At 37.1% G+C, this 11470-nt stretch overlaps 1 protein-coding gene across 9 annotated transcripts in view; it reads left to right on the top strand.

Moving 5' to 3' along the window:
• Positions 1 to 11470, top strand: part of Fip1l1 (factor interacting with PAPOLA and CPSF1) — a 68929-nt gene that overhangs the window by 749 nt on the left and 56710 nt on the right. For 6 of the 9 annotated variants that reach the window (XM_005392908.2, XM_005392905.2, XM_005392911.2 and 3 more), the window contains exons 2-5: positions 780 to 824; positions 914 to 953; positions 9303 to 9360; positions 10319 to 10422. In XM_005392908.2, coding sequence (XP_005392965.1) covers positions 780 to 824; positions 914 to 953; positions 9303 to 9360; positions 10319 to 10422 — 247 coding nt within the window. Of the gene's footprint in view, positions 1 to 728; positions 825 to 913; positions 954 to 9302; positions 9361 to 10318; positions 10423 to 11470 lie in introns of all 9 variants that reach the window. The other 3 variants (XM_005392907.2, XM_005392913.2, XM_005392909.2) reach the window with 2 other exon arrangements.

The raw sequence follows: 11470 nt of genomic DNA, 5'->3' as shown, positions 1-11470 counted from the left end.
GTCCGCGTCCGCGTCCCCGGGGGCTGCGCGGCTCCATCCGCGGCGGCGGGCGCGCCCCGACCCTCCCGCGGAAGTCCTCGCGGTGTGCCGATAAATGCAGTGACTGCTGTAACACTAACGTCTTGTTTCTCGATGGTCAGTTTGTTTGGAATGCACCTACAAGGGTACCTCCTTGTCTGAAAGTCGTGCTTTCAAAGTAATTAATTAAAAGACAGAAAGCGGTGGAATACATTATGGCCCGTACAGAAAACCCCGAATGTCTCCCGTACGAAGGTGAAGTTTTTCTTTTTTAAGAGACTGCTCTTTAACCCCCGTCATAGAATACCTCATGACCCCTAGGCTTGCGGTTTTCAGTGTCATCCCATGTGTTTATTTTCTGATGCATCTTGTAGTTTCCTCTTGAAGGGGACTTGACATCAGGCCTTTAACTTTCATTAGATAGTAACCCCTCTTGTTGCACCAGATTTGGAAGTATTTGTTTCATGCCTGAAACGTAAATTCTTGATTCATTTAAAAGAGTATAGTAAAAATGCACGTTGGGCATCATGCAGTTCAATTATGTAAATTTGATAAACTTGTAAAAAGTCATTATCGTAGGTGCAGTAATAATACTCTTTGAAATGTGAATGTGCGAGATTTCTTTTACAAAAATCTGGAAATCTTCAGTACCTTGTAGACTTACTTTTATAGCAGTAAAGTCTTTTTTTTTCTTTTTTTTTCCGTAAAAGACGTGTCTTGTTAAGAATTACAAGGTGATCTAACTTTGGATATGCTTATAGGCCCATGGGACGTGCATGTGCACAGTGATTTGGCAAAGGACCTAGGTTAGTGCTTGTGATGATCACTTCAGATTTTTATAATACTGCTTTCTTTAGAAGCTTGGTTTATTTATTTATCTTATTTTATTTGGTAGATGAAAATGAAGTTGAAAGGCCAGAAGAAGAAAACGCCAGGTTAGTGAAATTTCTGTTGATGGCTTACACAAATGTGCGATGCAGTGGTTCTGGCCACAAATTGTTAAAATTATTTTGTAATCATTGGCTTGGTCATAACATTTTGAGTAAAGGTTGGAGGATATTGTATCCTTTAGGTTTATTCCTATTTCAGGGCCTAATTTTATACCAGTTGTGTCTTGCTAGAATCTTAGAGACAGCTTTTGAGGGTAGGGTTTGACTGCTTTTCATTACTGAATAACTTTTTACTCTTCAGGTGAGCTCAGTAGTGGAGTATACAACATACTCATTAAACTAATGAGAAAAATATATTAAAAATTAAACCCTGAAAATAAGTACTTTTTAAAGAATTATTAATATTTTTGATGGTATAATATGCTTTGATTTTAATTTTATTGCTTTATATTTACTTATATTGAAAGTAGAATTTTTCTTTGTTTAATAGGTATAAATTTCATTTACAGGAGATGTACAGGGACCAAAAATTTGCTGTAAATTTCAGAACAGTTCATGCATAGGTGTATATGGCTATGCTGACTTTACTCTGACCAGATGCCTTAGTGTACTAAACAATGAATAGAGGACTAAAGGGCATTTGGATTTAAAAAGTGGAGGAGATACCATTTCATGTTTAGTAGAATGTTTGCTGTCAAAGAGATGGAAAATGTTGGTGAGGATATGGAGCAATTGGAACCCTTTGTGTGGTACTGGTAGGATTCTAAAATGGTGCTGCTGCCTTGCACAACTGTGGCAGTTTTCTTAAGTGATGAAATAGTTACCATGTGACCCAGCAGTTTTACCTGAGGCGTATACCTTAGAAAAATAAAAAAAGACCTCAGTATGTATGTACATGAATGTTCACAGTAGCATTACTCATAATAGTTAAAAAGTGGGAACAACCCAAGTGACTATGAACTGGTGAATGGATAGACTAAACGTGATACACTCAATAGTAGAATACTGTTGTGAAAAGAAATGAAGTACTGCTAATTGTTACAACGTGGATGAACCTTGAAAACATTATATTAAGCGAACAGTGCCAGTCACGAAGGACAGCAGGTTGTGTGACTTCACTTATATGAAATGTCCAGAATAAGCAAATCCATTGAGGCAAGAAGATTAGTGTTTGAGCCAAGGGAAAAAAAGTGGGTGGCTGTTGATACATACGAGATTTTTCTTGTGATCCATTGGAATTTGTTATGGTGATTGCATTGTGTGAACATGCTAAAACTCATTCTGTTTTACCCTTTAAATGGATGGATGAAAATTGCATCTCACTCAGTAAAGCTGGTATAACAAATACAACAAAAATGGCAAAAGGGTTGAATTGAGGAGAGGAAGTAGAAATAGCTTAGAAAGAGGAACAGTTAAAATTACAGAATTTTTCCTTTTTCTTATACCCCCTATATTTTTCTTCATTCATTGCTATATATTTTTTTTTTTAGTCATTTTGAGATAGAGTCTCGCTATGCAGTTCAGGCTGGCCTTGAGCTCACTTATGTATCTGAAATTTAGTTTTGAGATTGATGTATTTGACTCAGTACGTAATTCTAATATCAGCCACAAATTTGGGATTAATGTAGGTCATAGTTATGAAAGTGATTAAATGTCTTATCGTACCCATCTCTTCAGTTTGTCAAGAAACCAGCTGAATATAAGGTGTAGAGTTAAGATCATATTATATTTACGAGACAGTCTTTATCCCATTGATTTTTATTGCTTCTTATGTACAATTGTTGAGGTTTGTTTCCTGTGAACTTTAATTCTCCAATACACACCCGAATAAAATGTATTGGAGAGAAGTCATCTTTTACCTTCCCTGCGCGTCACTGTCAGAACTTCTTTATATTTCTTATTAAAATTTAGAGAGCTATTAGTTTTATTCCCTGAGAAATAAATTATCTTTAAAGTTTTATTCTTCTAGAAAAACTTTATAGGTTTATCAAATTTCTAACCAATTAACGTTGATAGAGGATGAAAACTTCTTGGGGCTGGGGATTTAGCTCAGCGGCAAAAGCTCCTGCCTGGCAAGCGCAAGGTCGTGAGTTCGGTTCCCGGTACCGGAGAAAAACCAAAAAAAAAAAAAAAAAAAAAAAAAAACTTCTAAAAGAATAGGTCTGTTAGGAAAAGAAATTTTGCCAAACCTACTATCTAGCTTGGTATTACCGCCCTGTGGAAGGTAGGTTCCTGCTAATGGAATTTGCGCCAGCTTCTTTGTGACTGGTTCATTGCTGAACACTGTCCTTAGCCATTGCATTACACTGTCTACAGTTCTGTAGGGGTTCATCCATTTAAATTTTGATAAGTGTAGTATACTATTCTGTGACATGAGAAGCAAGTGACAGTGCAATGCACAGCACACACGAATGCACACAAACCAAACCAAGAAAGCAAAAAATAGAACTTGTATCTGGTTATCTAGAAGTTTGTTTAAGTAGGAAGTACATGTACTGGACGACTGTAGTTGAATATTTGTCTCTTGAGTCAAGCATTACAAGGAAAATCTAACAGTTAAAGTTTTAGTTTCTCTTTTTTCAGGGGTGGTGTTCTAAAATGCTATTGTGGATGAAATTTAATCGATTGAATTTATTAATTTGAGAAAAATTCAAGTTTAGAAGAGATTAGCAGAAATCTAATGAGTTCTGACCTATGGCAATAGCTGGACATTCTTCTTAGAAGTACTGTACTTCTAAGTTTTTCTGAGACATGGGCCAAACCAGTTGGTTGCTGGGTGCATCAATTTTCCTATTTGTAAAATGAGGTGATGGCTAATTCCTTCTCTCAAAATTAAAATTATTAAAAATACAAGAATCTAGTAGTAGTTCTAGAAGTGCTGTTGGTTAACTTTGAGCATAAATCTCATGGCAGTGTATTTTATTGTTATACTATATGTAATTTTTTGTTGTAAAAGGATAAATTTCACTGGAGTTACTTTCTTTTTGTGGTTTTGGGAATAAAACTCATGACCTCATGCTTGCCAGGCAGGTGCTGTGCCGCGGAGCTATATTCCAAGGCTTGGAGTTACTGTTTTAAAATTCATCAAAATTTAAAAAAAAACTAAAATTCATCAAAATGAGGCCCATAGCTCCTTGGTAGTACCAAATTCAGGAAGAATCTTACGTGAAGATACATTTTTTTTTTACTGTAAAATGTTTCTTACATAACAAAAGACGTATCCGATAGGATTGATGAGCTAGGAAATCAGGGAGAAGTGTGTATGTTAACTGAGTGTGATCATGTCATAAACTGAGTTTCATGAACACCAAGGGAAGGAGGAGACTTATATAGCTGTTAGGTGTTACAGGAGAACCTGGATCATAGTAGATTTAGGATCAAAATTAAGTGTGCTGTGTACTTCTAAAATGTAAAGACTTGAGTTATATCCCACTGTCAAATTGCAAGTCATTCACAAATTGTAGCAGCATTTCCATTCTACCCCAGTGTGCTTTTTATTTTCTCTGCACTTCTGGGGATTGAACCCAGGGCCTTGTACATGCTAGTCAAATGTTCTACACCCTAGTCGTTACTTCTAATGTTGAGTACTGTTGTAGTCAGGGCTTACAAGGGAATAGCTTTAATATAGGACACATAATTTATAGGATTATTTTATAATATTCACCCAAAACATCAAATGCAGAAGAGTGCAGAACTGTCCACGCACTAGAGACCTAAAGAATCCAATTGAGGGCCTGGATCCCACAGCAGTGTCCTGCACGAGTCCAGCTAAAGACCTAGAGCCCATGGCAATGTCCTCCATGAGTCTAGCTGGAGGCTTAGAGCCCTAGACAGTGTCTCCCTGTGAGTCAGTCTGCACTGAGAAGGCCCAAAGGTGGAAGCTAGAAAGTCTGCAGCAGCGGAATGAAGGGTCTGTGCCAGCAGGCTGAGGGACCTGTATTGGATCGTGGAAGCAATTCTCAAGGTATTGATCAGAGCTCCCCTAAGAAGAACTGCAGCCATCCACAGCTATAGTGAGGACCTGAGCTCTTCCGTTCATATCATGAAAACCAGTGTAACAGACTTCTCCAGGAGAATCAATAGCACACCGTCTTGCCCTCCAGTTTTCCTTTGGTGCTCGTGGCAACAGTCCTCAGGTGGGCTGACACCCAACACCATGCATGTTCAATTGAGCTGGGTGTTACAAATTGACAATTAGTAAATCCACCCCGGCCAACTGGGTAATGAGACACATTTCCTTAAACCTCAGTCTCCCATGGCAGATTTGTAAAAAATTGACGTGTCTTGAACTGTACAGATTTATATTAATATAACAATTACATATATACACTTATTGCACTCATTTCCACACCAAAAGCAAATATTTAGAGGGTTCTCAAAATTCAAGGTTAAAGTCACAATACTTTGACTGAATAATCTGAGTACAAACATGTATCTAAAAACTACATTATTTAAGAGAGCTATTACAGTCACAATCCTTGCTTCCCATTCACTTTTTTTTTTTTTTTTTTTTTTTTTTTGGTACCACAAATTGAACTCATGGCCTCAAACTTGCCAAGCAAGTGCTTATGCCGCTGAGCTATATCTCTGGCCCTTGCATTCACTTTTAACAACAGAGCATGGCAACGCTAAAAAAATAAAAATGCACCAAGGGATCTCCTGCATTTCAAATACACTCTTCCCCTCTGTTGAAAGGCCCTAGGTCATTTTTTTCATTGTCCTGTTCCTTCTCAACAACATGTTCTCCTCTGTTTCATCCTTGCAATCCACAGCTCCATTGGAGCCAGCCTTCTGGCCAGAAGCCCTCAATAGCAACCAAGCCACCATCCCAACGGTAGACTACCTTGAAATTTTTCTTATACCCAGGCAGTCTCTCTACATAAACATGAGTAGGTGCAGACCAACTTCCTGCCAAAGCAAAACCACCTGAGAGCCAAAGCCACTGCCTCTGTAACCAATCTCTCAAAACTCCAGATTAATTTCCAAGCCTCTTAAGCCATACAGCCAGGCAATGGCAACATTCCTAGTATCAATTTTGTTGTAATGAGGGTTTGCAAGGGTATAGATTTGATACAGGACACATAATTTATAGGATTATTTTATAATACCTAAAAAGTCAAATGCAGAAGAGTTCAGGAGATCTGTCCATGCACTAGAGACCCCGAGAATCCAGCTAAGGGCCTGGATCCCATGGCAGAGTCCTCCATGAGTCCAGCTGAAGGCCTGGAGCCCATGACAGTGTCTCATGCAAATCTGTATCAAGGATCTACACTGGGAAGGCCCAATCAAAGGTCAGTGATGGGAGCGAGAAAGTGCACCAGCAGGATGAAGGGTCTGTGCCAGCAGGCTGAGGGATGTGCACTGGAGCTAGAAAGCAGCGCTCAAGGTAATGATCAGAGCTACCCCGGGAAGAACCATAGCCATCCTGAGCTTCACTAAGGACCTGAGCTCTTCCATGAGAACAGCTTAGTTCGTATCAGGAAAACCAGGATGACAAGCTTCTCCAGGAGAATCAACAGCACACTATCTTCCCTTCCAGTTTTCCTTTGATGCTCTTGGTAACAGTCCTCAGGTGGGCCTTCCACACCCATTACCAGCTTATTCAGTCAGCTGGGGGTTACATGTTGCCCATTATTATTTCACCAGAAGTACGTATTTTATGCAAGATATTAGCTGTAACAAGGAAAAAGACACATTTTCCTATTGTTCTTACCGTCCAGTGGAGACAGTCTCTTTAGAAATAACACTAATTTTGTCATAAAGGCACAGAGACAGGTCTTCCAGACCCACATTTATTCTGCAGCATATTTCTATTGATAGATTGTTCATTTTAATTTTGAGTTTTATTATATTAAACAATGAGTACTAAATAGGAAAAAATCACCCCAAAACATTGAATTTTATTGAATGTTTATAAAGCATCAAAATTTTCAACATTGATTTTTTTGGTGTACAAAGTCTAAAAAGGAACAATACAAATTTTTACATGAACTATAGTGAAAATACCAATAGCACTTTACAGAAAAAACTCTTATCACGTCTATGCACACATGACAACAGTATGTTCCATATACACATATCATTTACCTTGGCACCACATGTGGTTTGCTTTTCTGGGCTTTTTGTATGATATACTTCACATCTCAGTGCTCTTGCTGTTTTGTCAGGAGGTTCTTGTGATACTGTGTGTAGTTAATGGGAACATAAAATATCAATAAATATTAAATTCTTAATATGTGTTGTATATTTGGAATAAATATCAACATTTTCACATCATCTGTGTACTTGCTTACAAACCTAAAAAGATAACATCAGAAATAAATTCCTATACAAACTGCGATGAAAGTACTGGTGGACCTGTAAAATAAAAATAATCTTTGCTTCAACTATCATACCAAAGCAGTCTTCACACATGGCAGCTGCATGTTCCATGCACAAGAATCACTTACGCTGGTAGCACATATGTTTCATTTTCCTATACTTTCTTGTAGGACACAGTTGACATCTTTTTGGCTTTCCTCTTGTCATAGTAGGTCTTTGTGATGCTGCCGCTGCCTGTTCACCTGTTGGCTCGCCAGTGAGGTCCACAATTTTTTTTTTTTTGCATAGTTCCCTGGGCAGAAACATTTGTTTTTCCTCTGCTGTAAATGATCTCTTATGAACTCCAGTCCCAGTGCTCTAAGAAAATTTCTCCGTGATATTTTGCACTTGTTATTTTCTTTGTAAACTGTCAAACTATGCCACACGTTTCAAGTGGGAGTAAAACATGACCATTGGCCAATGCTTTGTGTTTCGACTGACGTTATAGTTGCTGCATAACTCATCAGCAACATCTGGTCCACCTTTGGTTTTGTTGTAGAAAGTTTGTGTCTCAAGCTTCCTTTCTTTGAGGTTTCCCTATCAATATTTCCATCATGGTGCAATGTTGACATCAGTAGTACCAGTTTGTTTTCTTTGCCATCTGCAACAGTACAGTTCGCTGTTTTAAAATTGCAATATTTCGTTTGAAATTTCTGCTTTATTCCTGTATGCAGTTCCTGTGCTGGTCAACTTGTACTCTGTTAGTAACATCAGTTAGAAACTGGTATACCAGTTGTCGAATGTCACATTCCAATAGTTCGGGAGATGAGAGCAACAGATCTGTTCACCGTGTCATTTGGTTTATTACTACACAAATAAGGACCTGATGATTGAATTCCAGGATAAATGTCTAAATTGAAAGCATAGTAAATCTTTGCATCTACAAGGGCATAAATTTTTATGCCATATTTTGACCTACTGCTTTTCAGTAAGTCTTACATTCCTAGGATCATGAAAAATCCCTGCTAAGTACAGGAGACCTATCAATGCTTTCAGTGCAGCTAGTTATAATAAATACATAATACATGTATGTTTGTCGTATGTAATATATATGTAACGTGTATGTGTTATCATAAATACATTTTTGAATGGTGCATACAGAATGCTTTACTTGCGTTTCAGCCTTCGTGTATTTTACAGCATCTTGTAGTATTTTGTCCATTACAATTTACATTGAATGGCATTGCTGGCATTCTGTCCAGTATGTTCATTCCTGCCAAGATCCTCACTACATTTTCGGACCCAGTTCTAACACTGGATCGTTCCATTTGATTGTGTGGCCATTTCACAGCATTTCCCCTGTCAAATATGTACTCAGATTGCTGTTTTCTTCGTCATCTGAATCGCGGAGGTCTGCATTCCCCATGTCTGTATGGGTCGATTCTTGCTCCATTTCATTGTCACAGAAACTTTGGCTTACAGGGGCAGTGTCAAAGTCGTTGTCGTCATCATCATCATCATCATCCACTCACACCACTCTTCTGTAATGAAAGCATGTGTTTTACCATAATGGATCTTCACCACCCAGGCATGAGTAATCTGATGATGCACTTTTGACCTCCTCCAAAACTTGCAAATCTGACTTTTCATGAGCCATTATACTGAATTGGACTGCTTCTACCAGAAAAATCAAAAGAAAGTGTGTTTTTAAGGAATTCTGGAGTGTTGTGAAGTCTGTTGGACCCTCTGTTGTACTTGGGTAAACATACACAAAACTAGGTAGACGGAGCATAGTATGGGTAAAAACCCCATTTTGGTACTTGTGCACATGTGCGCACATCTTGCTGTTCATCATACCAAATGGGTAAACACATAGATTTCTTTCTGTATCCCTCAGGGAAAGGTACTGAGGCGCACAATAGTGTACTGTTACACTAATAAGTACAAGTTTACTGTAGAAAAGTAAGGAATGGGCCTGCTGGACCCGGTGTTATGCACCTCAGGTTTTTAATAGACATAACTGAAAAACAGTAATATAATCTGTGTGTACTTTCAACAGCAGTGTCTGATATAGGTACCTTTTGTTGTTTGTAGTGCTAATCCTCCATCTGGAATTGAAGATGAAACTGCTGAAAATGGTGTACCAAAACCGGTAACATAAACATAAAACTTTGAAATCCAGTTACTTTGCTATTTAAAACCTTTACCAGTCGCTTTGTAGTTGCATAAAAATAAAGCCAACATTTACCATAATGTCCAGTATTCTGTGTGATCTGGCCCCTTACATCTCCTACTTCATTTGGTACCATCAAAAAAATTGATAGGACTTAGGAGAATAAATGGGAAGAGACTACAAAAGAAATACAACGTGCAAAGCTTGATGTGCTTTCAAAAAACTGAATGGTTGCAGATTTACTGAATAGATCATAGTGAGGTTGATTTTCAAAGCAAACACTGAATCCTGCAACCTAAGTTTAAATGTTAGGGTTTTTCAGCAATTACCTTTTTATGTGTGACTAGTCCCGAATTTCATACCCATTAATGGATGTTTTTGGAAGCCTATGAATATTTGTATGCTTTAATCTTACTAGAAAGAAGGAAATTTATTTTGCAAACTTGATCTTGTATATAAAATGTATTTTGCCTAAGTAATATTCTTATTTATAATATTTTAGTACATACAGTACTGGCCTTTTAGAGCCATAACAAAAAATTCATAAATGGCTTCACTTTAAAGGTGCAAGTTATTCTCTCAGTGATTTGCATGCAGGGGCTCTTTTAGGTGTAAATGAATGCTAAGAGTAATGAAATTGCTCCATTACTGTTGGTATTGTTTAACTTTGGTACTGTGAATCTTGGCTTTGTTTTCCTCTTATGTAAGAAGAAAAGAATTTCTCAAATACTTACTTCTTTATGGCTTTATCTGGTAGATATCTTACTACATTACTTTGGATCCTTTTTGCAATAAGGGCAGTTGTAAAAAGTAAGAAAAAAATTTATCATGTAGAACATTAAAGTTGCAAATGAATTGAAATACAGTGGGTAGAAGCTTTTTCTAAGTGTTGAAATGTATTATTGAAAGGACTTTATAATTGTTTATATTGGTGTAGAAAGTGACCGAGACTGAAGATGATAGTGATAGTGACAGTGATGATGATGAGGATGACGTCCATGTCACTATCGGAGACATTAAAACAGGAGCGCCACAGTATGGGTAAGTTATTTTTAATTAACAGTCTGTGAAAGCTACATAACAAATGTATTGTGTCTGTATCAGATTGTCAGTCTGTTGTGTTTAAATTTTCTATCTCAACGTGATACAAAAGAATTCTTACCAAAATGTCCCTACAAAGATAATTTACTAAATATAAAATCAGTTAACTAGGGAGGTATAGGAAAGCAGCAGTTTTTGATTCCTGCATTTAAAATAAGTTTTAAAGAATTGAGGGCTTCAAATTCTGTGGCTAGAATTGGATAACCTTAAATTGTAATTTCATCTGTGTTTATCATTTTCACATTATTACTTATCTGAACCTTAACTTAGGTTCCTAATTTGTTTTGGCAAATAAAATAGTTTCAAATGTATTACTTTTGTCTTCATAATTCATTTTTCAAGCTGTTAATTATTCATTAGGCTTTTTAGGCCAATGTATTAATCTCATGTTCCACAAACTGGACCAAGTAAACAGATTGTCATTGTCCTTCGGATGCATAAAGAACCATAAATAGAAGAAGGGACTGTGTTAAAGTGCTTATGCTTTGTGATTTTGTTATGGTAATAGAAGTGAGTCAGTGTTTTTTGTTTTTCAAATCAGCTTTATGGCCAGGTGTGAGGGGGGCACACATTATTCCTGGCAATCAGGAGGCCAAGGCAGAATAATCACTGTAAGTTCAAGGCCAGCCTTAACTACATAGTTCAAAGCCAGCCTGGCCTAATTAAAAACAAAAAAGTCAAATTGGCTGTATTATGTGGTTACTAAAATTTGTGCCTTGGATACATAAAATCATAAAGTAACTTCATTAATTTCATTAAACAACCTTATCTGGAATCAGAATTATACTGTATATGTAAATATTTGTGAATATTTTATTTCTTTGGTAAAGCTGCTTCTTTGAAAAGTCCTTTTTCTGGAAGATTAGAGGTATTCAGTTATTGTTATAGTCAACTTTACAGTAGTTTTTTTATGCAACTTTTTAGGGAATAAAGAGATTCACTTACTCATTAGGGGTAGAAACATTTTTTTTTTTTTTTTTTTTTTTTT

The sequence above is a fragment of the Chinchilla lanigera genome, unplaced genomic scaffold (assembly GCF_000276665.1).
Source record: "Chinchilla lanigera isolate Chin_1 unplaced genomic scaffold, ChiLan1.0 scaffold00046, whole genome shotgun sequence".
In the NCBI taxonomy this organism is placed as follows: Eukaryota; Metazoa; Chordata; class Mammalia; order Rodentia; family Chinchillidae; genus Chinchilla; species Chinchilla lanigera.
This window is presented reverse-complemented; position numbering and strand designations above follow the sequence as displayed.